Source organism: Periplaneta americana, chromosome 15 (genome assembly GCF_040183065.1).
Source record: "Periplaneta americana isolate PAMFEO1 chromosome 15, P.americana_PAMFEO1_priV1, whole genome shotgun sequence".
NCBI classification, from domain to species: domain Eukaryota; kingdom Metazoa; phylum Arthropoda; class Insecta; order Blattodea; family Blattidae; genus Periplaneta; species Periplaneta americana.
The window spans coordinates 130555969-130582179 of record NC_091131.1 but is presented as its reverse complement, the minus strand read 5'-3'; the positions used below and the strand labels follow the sequence as shown (position 1 = coordinate 130582179).

Here is a 26211-nt window from a genome sequence, read left to right as displayed (position 1 = left end):
TCGTTTGCGATAAGTTTTATTCTTTGACAAATTTTGATAGGACTGATATTTAATGAGATAAATGAGTTTTAAAATTAAAATAACTGCCATCTAAGGCCGTATAATGAAATAAAAAAAAATGACTTCGTCTATAAGGGGCCTTGGACAGCAACAATCGTAAGCTATGAAAGATAGCCTACAGAGAATGTTTCTGTGTTTGTATGAAGTAATATCGGAAGCTAAATTAACCGATTTGTATAATTAATTATTATTTCACCATTGGAAAGTGTACTTTCTCTAGATGGATATAATGCTATAATGTTATTGCAGTAACTTCTGATATAATAGGGTAATTCCGGGTTAGATGGCCATAGTTTTTTAAATCACTTAGAACAGGGTAACCGATTGGTAAAGAAATATGAAACAAATCAAATACGTTCCTTCTAGGTTATATTTCTCCACTACAGTGCATCAGGGCGCTGGCCATCTCACCCAACATATGTGGGTGAGATGGCCATAGGATATAGGGATAGATGGCCACCATAATTTTTAAGTAAATTCATAACAATTTTTTGTAAAAGAATGAGATTTTATGCACTGGACACATAAATATAGTGTCTAAGTGCATAATTATGATTGTTTGAAACTTTTCAACAACTTTATTTTTTGTTTTTTCCTCTTTTAGTGAATTTTCCTTAAAACAGCACAGAAATAAATTGAAACGCTTCTGAACACATTATAATAATAATCCGAGGCACGACAGCCCATGAAGGACCATGATCGACCAGCCGGCTGCTGGCCTCACGTCCACATGTCGAAGCAGAGGTGGACGATCATCCAACCAAATGGCGGTATCGTGTGATTAGCCCGATGATCCCCCCAGCCGTTACAGAAGGCTTTCTTAACCGGATTTCGCTACCTATCGTAGTTACCCAAGTGCATCACGATGCTGGGTGGGCATCGGTACCATACACTGGCTCAAATTTCATGAGATAATTTCTTCCCCCATGAGGACTCGAACCAGTGCGAATTCCGTAACGCGAGTCCTAGGCAGGATGTCTCAGGCCACGACGCGGGACCTTATGAACATGTTAATGAAACAAAATCCTGAAAGGTCAAAGTAACAGTAACTTTTCCATTTGGTTTCCGGGATAGGAAGCGTTGTCTCACAAGCAAACATTCTGATGGGAGCAAATAAAAGTTATTTTTTTCTTACGCCATATTAATAATGTCAAAAGAAGTGCTTATACAAATTTTGGCCACTCGACCGTAATTACGAGTCCATCCAGAAAGTGATTTTACCTGGGGCCGTTTACAGAAAAAAACACAATTACATGGAAAGATTTATTGAAACAGATATAGCAATTGTTGCGCTAATTTTCAACGTATCTCCCACTAGACATTTGTCATACCATAGGATCAATTTTTGTACCATTGTGTCGTAGAAGTCAGCTTCCTGGGATCGAAACCAGCGTTGGACAGCCGCCTGCACCTCTCTACCGATTCCATGATATGACAAATGTTTCATTCCGGTGTGGAACGTGTTGAAAAAATAGCTCAACAATTGCTGTGTCTGTTCAATAATTTTTTTAAAATTAAATTGTGTTTTCTTTCTGTTAACGACCCCTGGCGAACTTTTTTTACGGCCCTCGTAATTGCGGTCAAGTGGCCAAAATTTTTATAAGCACTTCTTTTGACGTTATTAACATGGTGAAAAAAAAAAAAAACTTTTTTATCTGCTCCCATCAGAATGCTTGCTTGTCAGCCAGTCAGAGAATATTGACAAGTTCTTCAGCAAAAATATAAGCGAGACTATAGACATCGGTCCCTGTAAGGGAAAATCCATGTTCCTGCATATTTAATATGGCGAACAAACCTACATCCATTGTCATTGCCTATGTGTCACTTGGTCCCATTGCACCCTTTGTAGAATTGTCTGTTTTTAACTCTACTTTCCAGGGCTTTTCTTGGAATATGAAATGTAATGAAGGCTTGACGTACAGAAGTGCCATATTTAATGGCTTCAAAACCACGGTATAAGTCATCTTCATTCCAAAGACACGTTTGCTGCCGGGCTTTGTTTTATATTTTATTGGAATCTATAAATAACGATACTTTTAACATAATAATATTCCTCAATTGTAGGCCATCTATCCCGGAAAAATGCTGGCCATCTCTCCTTTTTTACGGGAGAGATGGCCATACCGCGTAATAAAAACTGGCAGCAGTGAAGAGAACAAATACAGTTAAGATAGAATGTTTAAAGATGCCTTATCTCTTTAATAATGTTTCCAGCAAATTCCCTCGCAAAATGCAGTATTTCTCTACTGTTATTTCAGAAGGTGAAAAATTATTGCTTGTTCACAGACTCACGAACGGCTACAAAACGCGGAAATAATAACCTTCCGTTTTCGCAGGTGCAACAATCACTTCGTTTAATTAACATCTGGCGGCAAACCGATTTTCATTCGAAACAGATGATTAGAATAAAAATAAGAGCGGTTGGTCGTCTCACCCGCATGGCTATCTCCCCCGGAATTACCCTATAATGTAATGTAATATAATATAATATAATATATGTGATGTAATATTATATAATATAATTTAAGTTACTTGAAGGGTTCAGAACCATAGTCGGCCAAACGCCATTTACTGAATACGTAGAAAACAAGAGTTAAAATTAATTATTACCATAATTCAATGGAAACCTATAACAAGTAAAATAAAGTATACACATTAAATCTAAATGATGTCAATGTTCATTAAGCTATGGTTGCATGTAATAAAAATTAGAAACATATTAAAGGAATTGTCATTGCACCAATAAGTGGTCTCTGGACCAAAATGATCGCATTTTAATTATTTGGATGCAATTTAAATTAAGTAACATATTAAACGATTTATCCTTCTATCAAACACAAATGTTCCCTGGATCAAATGTCCTATTTTAATTATGTAATTACTTTATATGTATTTCTAACGGGTGCAGCGGAGCGCACGGGTACGGCTAGTAATATAATAATATAATATATATAATGTAATATTATATAATATAATTTAAGTTATTTGAAGGGTTCAGAACCATAGTGGGCCAAACGCCATTTACTGAATACGTAGAAAACAAGGGTTAAAATTAAGTTATTACCATAATTGAATGGAAACCTATAAAAAGTAAACTAAAGTATACACATTAAATCTAAATGATGTCAATGTTCATTAAACTATGGTTGCATTTATAAAAATTAGAAACATGTTAAAGGAATTGTCATTGCACCAATGAGTGGTCTCTGAACCAAAATGATCGCATTTTAATTATTTGGATGCAATTTAAATTAAGTAACATATTAAACTATTTATCCTTCTATCAAACATGAATGTTCCCTGGATCAAATGTCCTATTTTAGTTATGTAATTACTTTATATTTATTTCTAACGGGTGCAGCGGAGCGCACGGGTACGGCTAGTACAAACAAAAATTTCAAAAAAGCGATTTTCGGTTTCAGGGTGGTTAATTATATATGTTAGGACCAATTATTTTTGGAAAATCGAAAATTACCAGAAAAATTTCGGCTACAGATTTATTATTAGTATAGATTATTACATGCAACCATAGTTTAATGAACATTGACATCATTTTGATTTAATGTGTATACTTTATTTTACTTGCTATATGTTTCCATTGAATTATGATAATAACTTAATTTTAACCCTTGTTGTTTTCTACGTATTCAGTAAATGGCGCTTGGCCCACTATGGTTCTGAACCCTTCAAATAACTTAAATTATATTATATTATATATTACATTATATTATATTATATTATATTATATTATATTATATTATATTATATTATATTATATTATATTATATTATATTATATTATATATTATATTATATTATATTATATATTATATTATATTATATATTATATTATATTATATATTATATTATATTATATATTATATTATATTATATTATATTATATTATATTATATTATATTATATTATATTATATTATATTATATTATATTATATTATATTATATTATATTACATTACATTATTATATCAGAAGTTACTGTAATAACATTATAGTATTATGTCCATCTAGAGAAACTACACTCTCCAATGGTGAAATAATAATGAATTATAAAAATCGGTTAATTTAGCTTCCGATATTACTTCATACAAACTCAGAAACATTCCCTGTAGGCTTTCTTTCATAGCTTTCGATTGTTGTTGTCCAAGACCCCTTATAGACCAAGTCATTTGTTTTTATTTCGTTATACGGCCTTAGATGGCAGTTATTTTAATTTTAAAACTCATTTATCTCATTAAATATCAGTCCTATCAAAATTTGTCAAAGAATAAAACTTATCGCAAATGAGTTTTAAAGAAACTTTTGTTATGTAACATTTTTCACAAAAATCAATAATACGCGAGATATTTCGATTTATTTAATTCAGGTCCCCTTATAACCCCCCTTTTAAATAATGTATTTTGTATGCCATATAGCCTAAAATTTAAGTTACAACGAACTTAATTTATATTCCAATTTTCATCGAAATCCGTTCAGCCATTATCGTGTGAAAAGGTAACAAACATAGACAGACAGACAGACATATAAACAAAAATTTAAAAAAAGCGATTTTCGGTTTTAGGGTGGTTAATTATATATGTTAGGACCAATAATTTTTGGAAAATCGAAAATTGCCAGAAAAATTTCGGCTACAGATTTATTATTAATATAGATTAACATTTAAAACACAACTGCAATATTAAGAAATTGGTGTTAGTACTTTTGTTTTACAGACAATGACAAAATCAAACAGAAAGAAGGCATATAAAAATAACGACATAAAATTTCACGTTCCGTTTGAAGTTTGTATACCACTGTTTTCTTAACCCAACAGGATGCTTATTCATATACATAATCCTTCCGCCTTCCATACCTAGCGCTTGATACCCGCGCACGATGTAAAGGTCAGAAAAATGCGCTTGCTTTGACATCACTGCTCTACAGCGTTGAAATAAGAACTGAATTGAAAATAAAGGCTCACGTTTTCCTACTCCATCTCTAAAACCAATCTGTGTAGCAGTCACCTGCATTTCAGAAAGTCTATAGATCCTCTTATGAATAGTTTTTAAAAATATTTTTAAAAGATGATTCATAAGACTTATAGTCGTGTAATTCCGGCTTTTTAAGTAAAAGAATTAACTCAGACTCCAACCATCACTGAGATATGTTCCCTGAGTCATATATACTATTAAAAATTGTTGTCAGTCATTTAATGTCATCTTCATCACAAATTTAAAAAACCGATTAGTAATGCCGATCAGTAGCCTAATACCGAGCCAATAATACTTACAGTACGCATCAGTATTTTAGCGACCCTACATGATCAGTATTACTGTCAATATTTTTGGTCGGTAGCCTATAAATATGCTTCTTGTTCAGAATAGACGCACAAGTATTATTGACTCTAATACAAGGAAGACAGCATTGAGTATATCTTTTTCTGCATAAATGTTCAGCCGTAATAAAAGGCGTCACAGATCTATGTCACCATTTTCGTATTATTTAAGGAAGGTGCAATCTTGATACCTCTTAATACCAGATACAGTGTGCTCACAGTAACAATGATGAAATTATGCGCATGTTTCGTCTGTGACTCAAGAACTAGCGCGCTGAACTTCTGTCCAGGCGGCAAGAATTCGATCTCCTCCCAGGTCGTGATGGAATTTATTGTGGACATAACATGTTGCAGAGGGTTTTATCCGGGTACTCCCGTTTCCCTCTATCTTCCCACCAACACTCTGTCTTCTCATTTTATCTGTCATCTGCAATAGTTAAAATTAGGCTGAGGTGAAGTCTGAAGAATAGTACGGCCTTCCATGATGTTAATATAGGAAAGTCTTGAGACCCTGGACCCTAGCGCCACTAGTTTGTGTTCACAACTGTGGAATAATAGCATATCTGACTGTGAAATGAGCGGGCCTGGGTTTCAAATCCTGGTTCGGACAAGTTACCTGTTGGAATTTTTCTGAGAGGTTTTTCTCAACAAATTGAAGTAAAATTGCTGGCTAACTTTCAGCGTTGGACCTTGGATTCACTTCGCCATAATTTATTCACATGTTACTGCCATCATTATCATGGCCCGGGTGCAGTATTCGTACACGAGCGCCACCATTCGGCAACATATATCATTCTCAAGCATTCTCGAATGCCGGCTGTGGACACTGGCTTAGGACGAGTAGACTTGCCTGTTCGAAACCTGGATATGCAGCGAAGACACGAACTATGATGTAGTCAGCTGGTGTGGGTTGGGAATGAGTTCAATTAAAGGGTTAGCGCAATAGATCTTCCAGGTAGCAGTGTTGGGTCGTGGTACCCTCCTCCTGAAACTTAATTTAATTCAAACTCTACAGCGTGCTGGTTCGCTACGCTCTGTACACAGCTAGTCTCTTTACATTGGGTCGTGACCAAACACTTCAGTCTATGAGGTAAAAGACAGAGGAAAGCGTAAGCATCTACATAATTTTCAGACCTGTGTTGAATTTCAGCCTATGTTATTGTTTTAAATTATTAATTTAGTTTGTTTGCTTCATTCTCCACCAATAATGTAGCCTTTAGGCCTTATATATATAAATTCAGTTTAACTTTTGTGAGTATTCGAAATCCATAGGCCTACTACAAAAGATACCTTAATGTTTTGTTTCCAGATAATCTTGAGAAACTTGGATACTTCCGTGTGAAGTTGGATCAGGCTATATCGATGACAGGTAGGCCTACATTGTTCTGAAGTCATATAGATTAATATATTTTTAGTATTTGCTTACCGGCCTCTTTTATTTATTTTATATTATTTTGTTTATCTTCTAATTAGATGCCCTTGAACAGAAGTTTTGACAATTCCAACCAATAAACTAAATATATTTTATGTGTTTAACAGGATATGGACGCTTTCACTACTGTCTGGTTCTCGCATGTGGTCTTTGCTTCCTTTCTGCTGGTTTTCAAAATGCACTCAACGCCTACATATTGCCATCTGCGCGATGTGATCTTGAACTTTCATCAGGACAGATGGGAGCTGTAAATGTTTCATTTATATGCGGTATGACAATATTGTAAAAATATAATTTGTTATATTCATATTATGTAGTGTGCCAGAATTTTTATTATTAACGTTGACCTTAATCGGCAAAACATTTTACTCCCTTGTTGTGCCAAGAATTAAGCATTGCAATATCGCAGTATAGTACAGTGGAGTCCCTCTGTTGGAATCTTCTGTTATGGAAACTTCTAATTTGGAAAGCTAGCTGACTCCACCCACTATAGGAACACCACTCAATATGTTACTGATACGGCGATCGCTTTGCTCATGCTCGACGTTGACATCAAAAGATACAGTAAAAAAGAAGAAAGAAATTCATTTTAACTTGTACATGAAAATACAAACTTAAATAAGAATTATTTTTGCATCACAATATATACACACATACAAATATAAGGAGAAGTTTAAAAATAATGGAGATAATTATTACAGATGTCTGAACACTATTTATTGATAAAATAAATAAAATAATAAAACTGGTTTTAAGTATTTAATAAGGAGAAGTTTTTAATAACGTACGGTATACAAATATAAGAGTAAATAATTACAGTGGTAACTCCTTTGAAAAAATAATTGTTTTAACATTAATGACAAAAATATTTTTAAGCGATTTAGACTGAAACCCTTTCATAATACATTTACTCAGAGAAAAAATTAAGTTGAAACTTGTAGGAAATATGCTACGTGGTCCCTCCAACGCCTAAAGACAAGTATGTACTGTACATCATCCTCAGTAATAGACAGCATTAAACAGTAAATAGTGTTGTACTCACCCCGTTGCTTCTACGAGTCACTGAGTTCATTGCTCAACAGTGGTTGGATCGCCGAGGTGGGACGGACGAAGAAGACCAATAACGTAAACAGTTCGTACCCTACAAACGTATTAAATGACCTTCGATTGGCTATTAGTTTTTACCCCTATTTATGAACAACAAGGGTCCCCACTGCACATTTTAATTTTCACGAAAATATATGTATTTGACAACTTGGATTCTTTTACCCATAGTATTTCCATACATGTAGGCCTAATCTTTTCTTTAAAACTATTTGTTTATATTCATTACACAAGAATCAGTTTATCCGAATAGTACTGATATGAAATGAATTTTTACTCAAAATGATTATAATTTACTTGCAACGCTCTGAAAACTATAAAATACAGAATAGTGATTGATTAGAAATTTGCTTCATTTACTTAGGTAGTCTCTCTTCTGCCAAAAATGAAACATTTCAATATCGCAGTATTTATGGTTATTTGTTTTGTTATAGTACCCAGTTCATCAAAGAGCCTGAAATTGAACTCTCTCCCCACGTTACTAAAAATAAAAATTGCGTTCAAGTAAAGTAATTGAAACCAGGTTGTATTAATCTTACGACATGCGAATAAATACATACGAGCAATTACTTCCTTATGCCGCTGTAAATAATTTCATTCGCATCCTTAATGCAAACCGAGAATGAAACTTGAACTAAACTTTGATTGAAATTACTTGTGGCAGCACCGGATGTGTGTTCAGATAGTTAACAGGGTTGCTATGGCAATAGCAAATCACGGCTCTTTCTGAGTTGTGATGTAATACCGTTATCGCCGGTTCATTTTGTGGAAAGAGCCATTCTTGTTCGCTTTTTACTTCTTCTGCTGATTGGCTTGTGCATACTAATAATAACATATATCAAAATATAATTATTTATTCCGTTTTATGGCTTAAGCATTGATTACATATAAAAGAAAACACTGATGTGTTACACCTTACTTAGTCTTAATACTAACGTTTTCGCCCTTTGTAGGGCATCTTCAGGTACGAGATATAACAGATATCCATCTAAAATCAATTACAAAAACTTTGCTTTTCATTTGGAAATGACATAACTACAGTAAAAATATGACATAGTGGCAATAGTAATCATCCAAAAAACATTAAAAAGATTATGTCAAATATTAAAAACAAATTAAAACGACGTAAGTTTGCATAGTTATGAAGTAATACTGAATACGTGATGTTGGTATACAAAGTAGATCTCAATACATGGTGTCCTAAATATATTGTACTGTTGCCAATAACTTGTTCAAAGCGAATAGAGAAGCATACAGAGAGTAGAAAACAATGTGCTGATCATAGTAAAATCAATAAATTACTAGAAATAAAAAAAAACTGATATTACTAAATATAGAGTCGTGAAAGCAAATATGAACTGGCTAATTTCGATGGAGCGAGTAAAATTCTTGTTAAGTGTTCTGTGTTCTCCTATAAAACCATGCGAAAAATCTAAACCATCACCGTACACAGGTTGTTGAAAAGAAGGGATGTACCGTAATTCCCCATAACTATGGTCCAGGCACCCAACTATGGTCCAAAACGCATTATGTACTACTTAGTCTCCCAAGAATTCGGTGTTTGCCATTTAAGGCGCCACTGTCATGGAATTATGTTCCTCATAGATGCTTCTATCTACCATTACACTTGGTAATGATATGGATGCTTAATAAGGTCAGTGTGCATCGTTCTAATGAATGTGTGAAGACACGAAAACATTCAGTTTGTGTTTTTCTGTTTTATTAAGCTCTCCTCTGTAGAACTGGTACGTTATAGATATATGATTATTTGTACAATTAAACTTGGCTATATAGTGTTTACTTTCACGTAATAATTACACTGGCAGAGCTTAAGGACTCTGCGTGAAAAATGTTTAACCTCAAGGCTAGAAGTCAGTCCTCAACTATGTACCACAATTTTTCGTGGACCATAGTTGTATTTCATTTTGAAATATTTGTTTTAATGAAATGTGAACAATGTGATTATTTACTTCTGCAAATACGGTATCTCAGTATATTCTAAAACAAATATTCTAAAACAAATTTAACATTATATTCCAGTAAATAAAGAAGCAGGCTGTTCCAGCATCAATGGTACTAGACGAATAATGGTCCGGTAAAACGAAAACTTCAGGGTAGAAGGAAAACAACCGTCCCTGTAAGTGACTATGAGAGCGATGAAATTGAATTGGATACAGATTATGATGTTTTTCGGTGTACTCTCCATATTTACAGACAGTGAGTCAGATGTAGAAAATAAGACGAAATCTGTTAAAATAATGCTAAAGACACATAGTTATATGGCAGTTACTTATGAGGAGAAATTGTGGCCAGGTAAAGTTTTGGAAGTGAAGAACAATGGAGCTGTTGTTTCATGTATAGTAAGAAGCGGCAATTACTGAGATGGCGAGAAATGGAAGGCATTTTATTCTATAGAAAGGAATACATAATAAAACAAATTGAAGACCCCAAATGCGTCTCGAAAAAGAGAGATCTATTTTAAATTTCAGAATTACAAGAGAAGTGGAGATTCAAAGGATAGAAATAAGCCTACTGAATATAGTTCTCATATGGTAAATAAACATTATCACTGAACTTATTTGCATAATATTTTGCTAAGAATGTGTTAGTTTACTTTGATACCGTACTTCTGTTCTTTAATATACTCACCGGAAAAAAAACGGGCTAACTACATTTTATTAAAAACTTTTGAAAATTGTAGAATAAACCCTATTGAACATGTGTGGGAAATGCTAGGGAAGCGAGTTAGAAGTCGACTAACTCGTCACAGCAACTTACAGCAGCTCCGAAATGTTCTAAGTAAAGAATGGAATAGAATCGACCAGACTGACATCCAGAATCTGATCGAAGGGTTGAATCGGCGAATGGTAACAGTCATATAGTCACGGGGACGCAATATCCGCTATTAGTAACATCTGGGTGGTCACAAAATCAGTTGAACATGTGGAAGAAAATTGAAACAATTTGTAAGGTTTTACACCTTCTAATATTATACCCATTGTTTGGCGTTGAAAATAATAGCGCAAGTGATAATAAAAAAGAGTTTTTTTTTTTCTGGGAAGCAATGTTTTTTTTTTTTTTTTAATTTCATAATGGGTTTTCTGATTCTCACATCATAAAAAAAATTGAGAAACTTTAGGTGGCCCGATTTTTTTTTACCGGTGAGTGTAGTTGTTCATTATTGCAGGAAAATGACTTTCAGATTTCACTTGTTTATTGTGTGTTTATGCAATGTGTACTAATAAAAAGAATCCATGTACTTTTCATTTATTTTTAATATTTCTGGGCTAGATTATGTTTCTACCCTTAAATTAGAAACGACGTATTGATTTACGAATAATTACAGGTCCAGCTATAGTCCATTCATGCTTCCAAGCATGAATATATGAGTGGACCATAGCTGGGCAACTCAGAATACAACTATGTGCCAATGCTTATTATTTTTTTAACACTTGTAATTAAATAATTTCAAACACATATATCAATATTTATTTAATATACACTTACAAGAGTCCGAAGCCAAAATTTCACTTAATCTGGATGAATAGTACTGAATATACAAAGAAAAATTTGACAAATGTGGACCATAGTTAGGGGAAACTACGGTATTTGTTGTACAGCTGTCAAAAAAAAAAAAGTGGCCGCACTCGTGAACAGCGAATATTTTCAAAGTTCACTTCGGGTCGCGGCGATGTTACACGATGCATGTGCTTGTACAAGCAGTTCCGGAACTATGAAAGTGTTCCATATCTGCGCCTCGTAGACCAGCGGTAGAGTGCTTGTTTAATGATTCAAAGGTCGTGGGTTCGGGCCTTCTTCAAGTTTTCATTTTATTTTTTAATCGTTCTTTAGCAATGTAAATGATATTCAAATTATCATTTATATCCAGTTATCGTTCTTTATGGATATCCGTTATTTATATTTTGTTATCGTTCTTTAGAGATATGAATAAAATTCAGGTCATCATTTGTATTCTGTTATCGTATTATAACGATATGAATAATAATTATTATTATATCTCCAATGGGGGTTAGCCCTATTTTACATATGTATGTTAGGGCTATAGTTTTATACACAAAAATATAAGCATAAAGAGAAATGGAAAAGAAAATTAAATTAGCTTATGCGATGTAAACAAAACATAAAAAATCCGTAAATTAGGCATTGCGATTGCAAAACAAATATCAGGTATCAATTTGAAACATACAAAAACATTAACAACACACATACGTAACACTTCTATAACACAAATATGCAGCCTTCCGTACCATACATCATAAATTAATACACAATAGTCACACAAACACTGACTCACATACATAACAAATCAAGCATCCGTTACAACACATACACTTCAACATAGTAACCACACTTTTAAAAGTTACAAATTTGGCTCCAAGAAGAATAAATAGGACACTGTTACTAATTACTATTCTTCTACAATTTCTTAAATACATCTGTAATAAATCTGTGAAATTCCGATATGAATAATATTCACGTTTTTTATATTGTTATCGTTCTTTAGCGATTTAAATAATATTCAAGTTATCATTTATATTCTGTTTTCCTTCATTAGCATTATAAAACAATATTGAAGTTATTTATATTGTTATTGTTCTTTCGCAATATATTAATTAAACAAACCGATATTTATCATTTATATTGTGTTATCGTTCTTTAATGATACTGTATAAATAATATTCAAGTTATTTATATTGTAATCGTTCTTTAGCGATATAAATAACATAAATTTAACATTAGGTTTGGAAAAATCCAGTTGCATAATACTGCTATTAGTTTTTCTTTTTGTATTATTACATTATACTATCTTGGACCACAATAAAATGAAAAGGAGTAACGAGGAATTGAACCTGAGACGTCGACATCTAAATTCCGACGTTCGTCCTCTGAGCTACGAGAGCAAAAGTGTGGAAACATTTTCGGAAAAATTGGCCCAATCACACTCTAAGATTTTCTGATGATTCGTAGAAGCTAGTCCAGGATGCGGGGGGCAAAGGCTAATTGAGATTTCCCGGTCTCTGACCGGGTCAAACATCCTGAGAGAATTAATATTTAACCCTTGCCGTGACTTTCGGTGAAGTCCGGAGGGCCCAATTAGTCAGATCCACTCTCCTCATCTCCACGCTTGGGCCCCCTGGAATTTAATAAGATGCGAAAGAGATAGTGGTGTGCGGAAAGCAACGGGATGTTACCGCATTTAGACCTATTCTTCCCAAGAAAACTGCAAACATGAACAAAGGAAGCTTTTAATAGAAGAAGAAGGATCTTCTGCGGACCTATGGAAAAATAACTAAGGAAGAGACTAGTGAAGTGCTTTGTGTGGAGTGTGGCATTGTATGGGGAAAGAACATGGACATTACGACGAAATGAAGAGAAACGAATTGAAGCATTTGAAATGTGGATGTGGAGAAGAACGGTGCGTGTAAAGTGGACAGACAGAATAAGAAATAAAATTGTGTTTGAAAAAGTGAGTGAAGAAAGAATGATGCTGAAACTGATTAGAAAGAGAAAAAGGAATTGGTTGGGTCTCTGGTTGAAAAGAATAATAGACGACATTAGGATATGTGGATCATATGCGGAGACTAAGAGGAAGGCAGAAAATAGGAAAGATTGGAGATTGCTGTATTTGCAATGAAAGACCTGCCCAAGGACAGAACATTTATGTGTGTATGTTCAGAATGCCTGGAATATCGTGTCTAAGAACAGTCGCTATTTGCAAAGACTAGTCAATTCCATGCCCACTCGACTGCAAGATGATCGAGATAAGAGGAAGATAGACTAAATATTGAATTGTGGCTTTTTGTTTTGTTTTTTTGAACGCTTAATTGTTTGAATGTTTTAAGGCCGACGCCAGTAAATTTGTTATGTTTATACCACGAAAGATATTTTATTTAGAATAAAATCTTTTTTCTTTCCATTTGCAGCCACAATATCATAATGATAATGATAAAGTCATGGCATAATTTATTAATGAACCTGATGTTAATTACTAAAATAATCATAAAAGAGAAAGGAGCCATTATGTCTAGTTTGTCTCTCTCAAAAACACAACAAAAAAGGACATAAAAAGCACGAGGTTGTAGTCGAACGCAGGACCTCATGAATAAGAAGCCTGAACACTACCATTATGCTATCGAATAACACACAGTATACTTTAATTATAACTATAGATATCAGGCAACGTGGTCCAAAACATGTAACATCGCCTGTCTCCGAATTGTAGCGAAGATACCCGAAGGGAACTTTGTTCCAGGAGAGCGGCCACTTTTTCTTTTGACAGCTGTACATGTTACGACTCTACATTTAGTAATATCAGGTTTTTTTATATTTCTAGTAATTTATTGATTTTACTATGATCAGCACATTGATTTCTACTCTCTGTATGCTTCTCTATTCACTTTCAACAAGTTATTGGCAACAGTATAATATGTTTAGGACACCATGTATTGAGATCTACTTTGTATGCCAATATCACGTATTCAGTATTACTTCATAGCTATGCAAACTTACGTCGTTTTAATTCGTTTTTAATATTTGACATAATCTTTTTAATGTTGTTTTGGATTATTAATATTGTCACCATGTCATATTTCTACTCTAGTTATGTCATTTCCAAATGAAAAGCAAAGTTTTTGTAATTGATTTTAGATGGATATCTGTTATATCTCGTACCTGAAGATGCCCTACAAAATGGCGAAAACTTTAGTATTAAGACTAAATAAGATTTAACACATCAGTGTTTTCTTTTATATGTAATCAATGCTTAAGCCATAAGAAGGAATAAATAATTAATTATATTGATATATGTTATTAACAAGAGGCTTAGCTGACTATTTCTCAATATGAATTTTAATTAACGTAAACGAGTTCCTGTTTTGTTATTAATTGTATAGTTACCACAGCCATCTTAAAACCGCATCCACACTTACAACCTAACCTCTTAGGGTAACCGCGCTGCTTTCCTATCTGGACGGTACTTCGCAACTTCGGTACGTACGTGATCCCGTAACCTGAACTTAACGGACCGGGGCGAGCTGCGTTCTATCACTTGTCGGTTTTTCTGCGTAACATCAAAGGATCCTGCGTGCCCAAGTTGCAGTAAGTGTGGACGTACATGGAACCTGGACGCATAACACCCGTTCGTGTCGTATGTGTGGCTACAGCGCTAGTGCGTTGGCCTTCCACTCAGACGTTCTGGGTTCGATTCCCGGGGTACTCCCGTTTACCTTTTTCATTCCAACACTTCACTTCCCCCTTCATTTCATCTCCCTGAACAACTGGTTAAGGCGGACCGCACAGCAGCGCCGACTATGCTCGCCAGCTGGTTACATGGGTTAGGTGAGGGGATAGCTAAGCGACATAAGACCGAGGAATGTGACAAGTTAGAGTATAATAGATAATGTGGCAGGAGACATACTGCGTATGAACTAAAGCCTCGCTCGCATTTTATTTTGTTTCAACACGGTTAAATAAGCTTATCGCTTCGTTTCGCAACCTGATGGCACACTTACGAAATTACTTCTTAGGTATCCTAAACTTACGAACGATGCAGTGTCTCGTAAATTCCAAAATTAAAAACATGGGCCTAACTCAAATTCCAGAAAAGAGACCATAAAAAAACTAAATAGAAAAAAGAACAGGTATTGAAAAAATATTAAAATAAGCGATTTTAATAGCTTTCTGGAAGAGTTTCTTGCAAGTGTTGCAATATTACATGTTATGTTTACATTACATAAATATGTATAGTTCACAGCTCATAGTTCATAGTAATTTAACAATACATTAGTGCAATAGACGGAGTCATATTTGAATTGTACATTACAAATACACAACTTAAAAGCTTGTAATTGTATACTTATTTGGATTCATGTTTACAATGCGTTGTCATCTTTATTAAGTCTCCTAATTTTGTTTTGCCTTGAGGCAGAAGTGTTGCGGGATAATCTAAGACTTTTATTTTGGAATTTTGAAGTATATAAAAAGTAACAGATCTCTCTACTTAACGTACAATTAACGGCAAAAAGAATGGGCCGCCGACGATTTCTAAGTTCCATATACCTATATAACATTACACTTGCTCGTCTCGTCAAAGCCGTAGTTCACCATGTAACACATAATTAAATCATTTAAATTTGCTGTATTTTCTTAAGAGCATAAAATATGTTATAAAATCGAATGGAGGGTTGATTCTAGATAGCCTATAACAGGGCCCCTGAAGAGTGAAATAATAATAATAATAATAATAATAATAATAATAATAATAATAATAAAATTGATAAATACAAAATCAGCCGAAGCAAATATGAAGAGGAACACCACGTATTATGCTGAAACGATGTTAACAGTCTCAGTAGCGTAAGTCGTTACGGCATTGGTCTATTGAACGAGTTAATAGTAGTAGCTCAAGGTTCAAATCTCCCACGATCTTTTTTTTTTAATTACAAATTTGCCATCATATGTCTCTCAAAGCTATATTTATGTGGCGACATCTCTTAGAATATGCCCAAACTCAAATAATAAACCTTCCTCTCTCTTCAAAGCAATACTCCTATCTGTTAATAAAACGTTCTGTTTAATCATTACGCTTGAATATGGCAGAGAGACAACTCCGTCAACAAGTCATTGCCCAGGTTCGCTTAGGTTATTCTGCGTCAATGGAGGCCAGAGAGATTGGAGTCCCATTGTCAATTGCTAAGCAGTGGGCTATTTTTTTTTATCGAGAATTGTGAAGTTATGAATCTTCCCATTCCTGGCCGGCCGCGCATCTGTACAAGGGAAGAGGACGCCATGTTATTGAGAGGAGTTGAGAACCACCCCTGCAGAACTGCCTCTCAACTCAAGATGGCGTCCAACTTTCCAGGTTCCCCACACACCGTGAGGAGACATTTTAGAGAGCATGACATATGGTATCGTCGAACTGTGAGGAAAGAACATTTGACGATGGAGCATGCCGTGGACCGTCCAGCGTATGCTACTCTCCGACAGGACTTCGATTGGAGAAATGTCATTTTCACCGACGGGGTAATTGTCTCCAGTAGCAAGGATGGCCTTGCCCTAGTTTATCGTATGGATGGCCAACGATACGATGAACGCTTCGTGAGACGACTTAACAGGTCGGGTCGCGTGTTGGGAGTGGATGTCATACGATGGGGCAGGACTTCTGAAACGCATTCACGTTCGGTTTACGGCAGAAGTCTACGAACACATTTTGTCAAATATAATAATCCCTTTCGCCCGAGAACAATATTTAGGAGGAAAACTTTTTCTAGCAGGATAATCACCCGGTACACACCGCCAACCGAATTCAAAGATGGTTTACGAGGAGGCCTGATGTCGACCTAGTCGACTGGCCTCCAAAATCACCAGATATGAATCCGATTGAAAATTTGTGGGCTACAGTCAGACGAATCCTACACACTAATTGGGCAGAACAACCACCCGTTCAAACAGCTGACGAATTATGGGACAAAGTTCTAGATGCGTGGGAGGAGATGGCCATGGATTTAGACCTGTTTCATAATCTTGTGAACTCAATGCCTCGCAGAATGAGGGCTGTTGTTGACCCAAATGGTTTGTGGACGAGGTACTAGTCCCCACCACAGATCTTTTTTGTTAATATATTAAACAATTGTTTGTATTCGTTTATTTAATTATTTATTTCTGTTTGATATGCGTCCGATTTCTTAGGATGTGAATCGAGTATTTTTGCTTATACAGGCCAGATCTCGCCCATTAATAGCCCACAGGTGATGGGCAATAATATTTTTACAAGGCAGGCATAACGAAGTTTATTAACAAATGCAATTTCACATTTAAACTAATAAATTAATTAAAAACTAAAATTTAAAAAAGAAAAGAATACTTTTAGTGACAGTGTGACAGTTTGTGTGTTTATTCAAGATCTGATGGCTTCTAAATTTAGCAGTCCTGACTTCTGTTTAGTTGTGTATTTACTTAATAGTGGTATTTCCTCCTTGTCGTTAGAATAAAAGGTAACGATAAAAACATTACAGAAACGTCCTGACTTAACATTATTACAACAGGACGGAAAATTTGTTCGAAAATTTCAGAAAAGCTGGTATGATAAATATCAATGGCTGTGTGAAACTGGTAAAGGTCATGAACAAAAGCTATTGTGTTTTTATTGTTTGATGTTTGGCGTTGACGGGGAACGTTCTTGGCGTAGAACGGGTGTAAACACCATAAAAAAAATTCGAAAAAAAATCTAAAAAACACGCGGCATCTGAGAATCACATAAAGTGTGCCGAGAAATTTCATATGTTAGGGTGGTGCAGTATCGACCATGCCGTTTCAGAGGGGCAGAGACTACAGGCCATTAAACACAATGAAATGGTTTCAAAAAATAGGAAAATTGTCAGCAGATTAGTAGACGTTGTTTGTCACTTAGGTATTCAGGAATTGCCGTTCAAGGGTCATCGAGAAAGTCAATGTGCATTTAATAAAGGGAACTACTTGGCTACTCTTAATTTACTGGCTTCGGAGGAATCTTTCATGAAAGACCATTTATAATCAGAAAATGTCTTCAAAGGTACTTCTAGTGACATACAAATGATTTGATTAAGGCTGTTACTATTGCCGTTCAGGAACGTAAAAAGAAATACATAGAATTAGCTGAATTCGTTTCTGTCCAAGCTGACGAAACTACAGATGTTTCCGTTAAATCACAGGTATTGTGTTAATGGAAAAGTCGAACAGCGGTTTCTAGGCTTTTATGACGTGTCTGCTGATAAGACTGCTAGAGGTTTAGCTGATGTCATAATCGCAATTCTAAAGGAATGGAACATTGATGACACCAGACTCGTATGTCAGGCTTATGACGGAGCTACAGCAATGTCTGGCCATAAAGGGGGTGTCCAGGCAATTGTCAGACAGTCTTATCCTCTTGCCATCTTCGTACATTGTTACGCCCATCAACTCAATTTGGTTCTTCTTCATTCTACGAAAACTATAAAAGAGGTGAAATTGTTCATCTGTCTTCCACACATTCTTCTCTCGTTCTTCACGTCGTGCAGAGTTGCTAAGAGAGCAAGGTTTTCAGCTTCCTCATCCTTCTCCTACCCGATGGAATTATCATTCTCGAGCTGTTATGACCGTGAATAAATATTATTGCGAGTTGAAAAGAGCAGTGAATCATATCACAAATTCTGAGAGCTGGGATCCAGAATCAATCCAGACAGCAATAGGAATAGACAATATATTGAACAATCGTAAATATTTGTTCCTTCTCTATCTCTTTTCTAGAATTTTTGTCTACACCGACTTTTTGTTTAGCATTCTGCAGTCGAAAAAGTCTTCTGATGTAAATTTGTACATTAAAGAGGTTAAGGTTGCTACTACTAATATCAGATCTCTCAGAAGTGATAAAGTAATTAAAGAAATTGAAGAAGAATGTTCTGCTTTGTGTTCAGATGTCGTGAATGCTAACCAGGGTCAAAGAAGAGTTGCCTACGAGGTTCTTGATTCAGTGTTGCTTCAGTTAGAAACACGTTTCGGTAATTACGAAGACCTTCGTTTCGTAGAACTACTTGATGAAACTAAAGTCAGTATGTATGTATCATTCAAAATTTCCCCAACTTCATTTAAACAAAGTCATGGCTCTGTACCCTAAGGTTTTTCATGTAGATCAACTTAAGGACGAACTTATTAACATTTACTCTGATCGTGATAAACATGTTCGACCCCAGAAACTATTGGCTTACATTCTTAACCCATATATGCCCGTAATTTTTATTTTTGAAAAAATTCTTCATTTTCACAAATGTTGCTTCTTTTAGTCATAGTAAGAGAATAACAATGCAAAATCTCTGCTTACATAATCATTAGTGCCCATTTAACCGTGGGTCGAAAACGACCCTGTGGGCATATGAGCAACCTTTTCTTGCATATTACTAGACTTCGTGGAATTGCCACAAGATTCGCAAGGTTTACTGTGCACGTGGTATAGACTGTATGAGAAGGGGGCGTGTCTCTAATGTAAACACTGAGCAGTATACTGCGGTTACAATAAAACCTGTATCCTGCATTCAAGAAATATAATGAATGATCATTGAAGTAGCAAATGTCTAAACATGTAAATACACAATTATTTTGTAGTGAGATATATTAACTCTTAAAATTTAATGTAAGATACATAATCCTTGGATATGTACATTACAGTAAAGAGTTATGTACATTTTGAGCGACTGCAAAGTAACCTCCTCCGATGGTCACTTAAACAGTTTTTAGATTGGGAAAATGTACATTCAACAACACACGATGTAATACGTGCATATTTGAAGAACGGAAAGTCACTACTTTTTAGTACACAAACTTCAGACGTCTTGTCGTGACCTGATAGTACATCATTTATAATACGAAGTTGTGAATAGGCAGAATTTTTAGCAATAATGTTTCTCAACTTACATTTCACTTTTTCTGAAATTAGTGAAGTGTTATTTTGGATAATAGTTTGTGATACTTTTAATCCACTATATGAAGGGCTTCTGAGAGTTGTAGTTTAGACGATTCTAACAGGGTGATGCTTTTGGACACGATTTTAAAATTAGAATCAATGACAGAATATCTTTCAATAGCTGTTCAGAAAGCAATGATTTTACAGCTGCAACAGCGGAACTGTCTGTGCTATCCAATGCATCAATTACCTCCATTATTTTTCCATAATGTTCTGCATAATAATTAACAGAATTCAACCTCGTTCCCCAACGGGTCAAGACTGGCTGCGGGGGTAAGATTATTCCAGGAGTAATTTTTTTTGGAACAGCAACACTCTCATTGTAGTATGTTTGATTGAATTCTTGTCTGCACTGAACAAATGTTAAACTTTGACTATTACAACCACAGTAATGCAAAAACAAGTGCTTACATAGGTATACATTAGCTGTAGCTACTCTATCTATTTGGACAGGTCACAACTCTTAACATGAACTGCTTATACTACCAGACCGGGCGGTGGCTCACCTCCTCTATACTACCGTACATCGGCAACCTGATTGCATGCTGCGTGTGGCAATTCAACGAAGTCTACATATTACTGTAAAATCATCATAACGATTATTTACTAAAACTGTTGGACATAATTAATAAAAAATGATTCTTTTGCTTAATATAACTCAAAAATTTATTATTACACTTATATTTTGTGTATACAAATACAAAAGGACATATGTAGAAAACTACTATGCATATAAACTATCTCTGTTACTCAGAAATTCCAGATGGGTGCTATGTAATAGGGCGTATTTACTAAGGTTGGTGGACATAATTTAGTCACCTTTTTACATGTCTAATATAATATGAATTTTTTTATTGCTGTAAGGATTCAGTTTTTACAAAAAGAAATATAAAACAATAAATTTACATAACTACTACTACCAATGAAAAAAAACGTTTTGCACAACTAAAGCAGCCTAAACCAAACAAAATATTACCGGTAACCACTAACCAAATACTGTAAGTGCTACTTTAATTAACTTACAAATGAAGGGAATGGAAATGGATGTAAATCATAAAAAAATACGCATGGAACTATATGAAACATTTATCATACAATTTTCATTTTGTTGGTAGTTTTAACCGATAAGCAGAAATACAATAGATTTGGAATAAAGGGGGCTGTCTATTGCTTATCTTACACTGTAGTATTAATGTGTTACATTTTATTGATGAACGTTTTCGGCATATTTATGCCATCTTCAGATCTTAAAAGTTGTCTTTATACATGCTTAATATTATGCCACAATGGTTATATGTAATACATAACTAACAAACAACGAAATCATAATTACACTATTTGTAAGTAGAACTTGTGATTGCTGTCCACATTCAGCTGTGGCATAATATTAAGCATGTATAAAGACAACTTTTAAGATCTGAAGATGGCATAAATATGCCGAAAACGTTCATCAATAAAATGTAACATATTAATACTACAGTGTAAGATAAGCAATAGACGGCCCCATTTATTCCAAACCTATTATCATACAATGCTACATCACATCTTTTGCATGATTTTGTGGTTTTGCTTCTGCAGTAAACACATCTTTTAGATTTCTGGCCCACACCGCGAGAAAAATGGATTATAATTCTACAGAACTGAAACGATTGATTGTAGCTAATGACAGTCACATCAGTCCCTCCAATTATCCCTGATGCTTCTACAGAGGAGGCCCAGGAATATAGTTGTATTTCTACCACATTTTCATTTTCGCAATCTGGGTTATGAACAATTTCATTGCAATCTACAGACTCCTTATTGATAAAAAAAAGTTTAGGTGGAGCCTCAAGTTCGCGATGGCACAGAAATTGTTACAACCGTCAACCGAATCGTCACCAGTTTCATTACCGTCATCTTCAGGAGATTGTAGAACCACTCAATATCTAAAGTTCTTCCAGTATTTCGAAAGTGGTAAGACTCTTTTTATGAGATTTGTCGTAATTATCTCTAAAATAAGGGAAAACAAACGTCTTACAAGAAAACATTCTGATGGAGGCAGATAAAAAAGTTAATTAATTTGTTTCACCATGTTAATAATCTCAAAAGAAATGCTTATACAAATTTTGGCTACTCAACCGCAATTGCGAGGGCCGTAAAAAAAATAAGTTCGCCAGGGGAAGTTAACAGAAAGAAAACACGATTTCATTGGAAAAATTTATTGGAACAGGCAAAGCAATTGTATAGCTATTTTTCAACATATTCTCACCGGAATTGAGATATTTGTCATATCATGGGATCGATAGAGACTTGCAAACAGCTATCAAACGCTGGTTCCGATCCCAAGCGGCTGACTTCGACACAAAGATACAAAAATTGATCCCATGGTATGACAGATGTCTCAATTCCAGTTCGGGATATGTTGACAAATAGCGCAACAGTAATTGTGCTTTTTTCTGTAAACGGCCCCAGGGAAAATTACTTTCTGGACGGCCTCGTTATTGTGGTCGAGTGGCCAAAATTTGTATAAGCACTTCTTTTGACATTACTAACATGGTGGAAGAAAAAAAAAATAACTTTTTTATCTGCCCTCATTAGAATGTTTGCTTGTTAGCTGTTTTAGCGGGATAGTATTTTTCCAAAAAAAAAAATACTTCACGTATTTATAAATGGTAAATTTTCGTAAATTTTCATAGGGAATATGGAAGTAAAGAAAATCAACTCACAAAAATATCAATTATAATATTATTAGAAAATTTAGCAAAATGTACGAAAGGTTCCCTATGTGCCCATAGGGTCGAAAACGACCCACGCCAAATTTCTTACACTATTACGCCTCTACTGAACAGAATTCATGACGCCACCTCATGTAATCATATTGGTTACTGCTTGCTCTATGTAATAAGACAATAACAGAACTAAAATGCTTAACAATGAAGTGTCTACTTACATTTCTTTGTTGACGTACACTTAGCGGCAAAAAGAATGGGCCGACTCTTGGTCGATAGAAATGTTAAGTTCTATCGCGCGGTTCACTCGTGTAAACGTAACACAGTGCAAGGCATTGCCGTGGTGTCTCTTCATTGAAAGTCGTCCGTCTATAATATAATAAACCTTACGATCAGTGTGTGGCCCAGTGGTAAGAAGTCTGACATCCGTGCCAGAGGTTGTGAGTTCGTCTCCTGGTACGGTACAATTATTTTTCTTTTATTTTAACTTTTACTTAATTTATTAGTTTAAATGTGAAATGGCATTTGTTAACAAACATCATTATGCCTGCCTTGTAAAAATATTATTGCCCATCACCTGTGAGCTATTAATAGGTGAGACCTGGTCTGTATAAACAAAAATACTTGTTTCACATCCTAAAAAAACGGACGCATATCAAACACAAATAAATAATGAAATTAACAACAACAAACAATTTGTTAATATATTAACAAAACAAGGCTGTGGTGGGGACTAGTATCTCGTCCACAAACCATCTGCGTCAACATCTGCCCTCATTCTGCGCGGCATGGAGTCCACAAGATTATGGAACAGGTCTAAATTCTTGGCCATCTTCTCCCTTGCATCTAGAACTCTGTCCACAATTCCTCAGGTGTCCGAACGGGTGGTTGTTCTGCCCAATTAGAGCGTAGGATCCTTTTGACTGCAGCCCACAAATTTTGAAACGGATTCATATCTGGTGAATTTGGAGGAGGCCAGTCGACTGGTTCGACATCACACCTCCTCGTAAACCATCTTTGAATCCGGTTGGCCGTGTGTATCGGATGATTATCCTGCTGGAATAAAAGTGTTCCTTCTGGATACCGTTTTCGGGCGGAAGGGATCATTACATTTGCCAAAATGTGTTCGTAGACTTCTGCCGTAAACAGACCGTGGATGCGTTCCAGAAGTCCGACCCCATCGTATGATATCCACCCCCATTACGCGACCCTCACGCGAAGCGTGTCGGTGGTTACTCATACAATAAACTAGGGCAGTACTATCATTGCTATTGGAGACAATTACCTCGTCGGAGAAGTGACATTTCTCCAATCAAAGTCCTGTCGGATAGTAGCATACGCTGAATAAGCCATGCGAACCAGGGCAATGAGTTATTGTTTCTGTGCCATCTTCAAGGGTAATGGAGGGACAGAACGTTATATTAACAGATAGCAGTATTGCTTTGAAGAGAGAGGGAGGTTTATTATTTATTAGAGTTTGGGCATATTCTAAGTTATATCGCCACATAATTATAGCTTTGCGAGACACATATGATGGCAAATTTGTAATAAAAAAAAAAGAAGGTTGGGGGAGATTCGAACCTTGAGCTACTACTATCAACGTGTTCAATACACCAATGCCATAACAACTTACGCTACTGCAACTGTTTATGTCAGTTCGGCATAATACATGGTTTGCCTGTTCATATTCGCTCCAGTCGATTTTATATTTATCAATTTTATTATTATTTCACTCTTCAAGGGCCCTGATGTATCTAGAATCAACCCGCCATTCGATTTTATTACATATTTTAACCTCTTAAACAAAATACAGCAAATTTAAATGGTTTAATTATGTGTTATCTAGTGAACTACGGCGTTGACGAGACGAGCATGCACAATGTATGTCTCTGGAACTTAGAAATTGTCGGCCGGCCCATTCTTTTTGCCGCTAAGTGTACATTATAACCAAAATGAAGTGTTACACATTTTCAATTAAAATGCATTGCAGAGAGTTATAACGGAACGATTGCACAAACAAAAGTATTGCCAATGTATTATCGAATAATAATAATGGTGTCCAACCGAAAATTTAAACAAATATTAAAGGAACAAATAAAAATATGATGTGGGTCGTTAACGACCCTGTGGGCATAATATATGGGTAGTGAACTCCAGAGTGTATATACGGAAACGACAAAATTGCTTAACTTGATGCTGCCTATCCCGTTAACTTCAGTTTCTAGTGAACGCGCTATGAGTGCCTTAAAACGAATTAAAACCTACTGTATTTAAGGAATTCGATGACCAACCAGAGACTGTCTAACTTGGGAACTCTAGCTTTAGAGAAGGAACTGCTGTGGCATCTTAGCAAGACGCCTGATTTCAAGACGAGAGTGATAGACATATTTGCTGAAATGAAAGATAGGGGGATTGAACTCATTTACAAGAATGTTGTTTAAGGTAAGTTGTAAGAAAATCTATTTATTTATTTCTCATTTCTCTTATTAAATCCACATAAGTGAATTATATTACTATTTATATTCTGAAAGTATATGTTATTTGGTAGTTCCCCGTTGTCTATCTAGTCTACATTTAAAAATAAAACGAGAGCATGTAGGGTTATAGGTTGTTACAGGGTTTGTCCTAGTTTTAAACAGCAGTCATTAATATAATATTGAACACAGATCTGTAGGCTATACGTCGAAAACAAAATTCCATACATAATAATATGATTGAAATAGGTTAAATAAAAATTAATTATCTGTCTACCCACTTACTTAGTACACGCTTTGCCACTGCATATATGATGGCAAATTTGTAATTAAAGAAAAAAAGAATGTAGGAGATTCGAACCTTGAGCTAACTCGTTCAATAGACCAATGCTGTAACGACTTACGCTACTGAGACTGTTAATATCGTTTTGACATAATATGTGGTTTTCCTGTTCTTATTCGCTTCGGTTGATTTTGTATTTATGAATTTTATTATTATTTCACTCTTCAGAGGCCCTGATGTATCTAGAATCAATCCTCCATTCGATTTTATAACATATTTACAGCAAATTTAAATGGTTTAATTATATGTTACCTGGTGAACTACGG

At 35.1% G+C, this 26211-nt stretch overlaps 1 protein-coding gene across 2 annotated transcripts in view; it reads left to right on the top strand.

Annotated features, from left to right (window-relative positions):
• The window catches only part of LOC138715330 (synaptic vesicle glycoprotein 2B-like), a 135306-nt gene that overhangs the window by 33547 nt on the left and 75548 nt on the right, over positions 1-26211 (top strand). The window contains exons 3-4 of one of the 2 annotated variants that reach the window (XM_069848123.1): positions 6701-6760; positions 6931-7092. The exons of the other annotated variant lie outside the window; for it this stretch is intronic. Of the exons in view, the coding sequence (XP_069704224.1) occupies positions 6701-6760; positions 6931-7092 (222 nt within the window). The remainder of the gene's footprint in view (positions 1-6700; positions 6761-6930; positions 7093-26211) is intronic. 2 annotated transcript variants of the gene reach the window in all.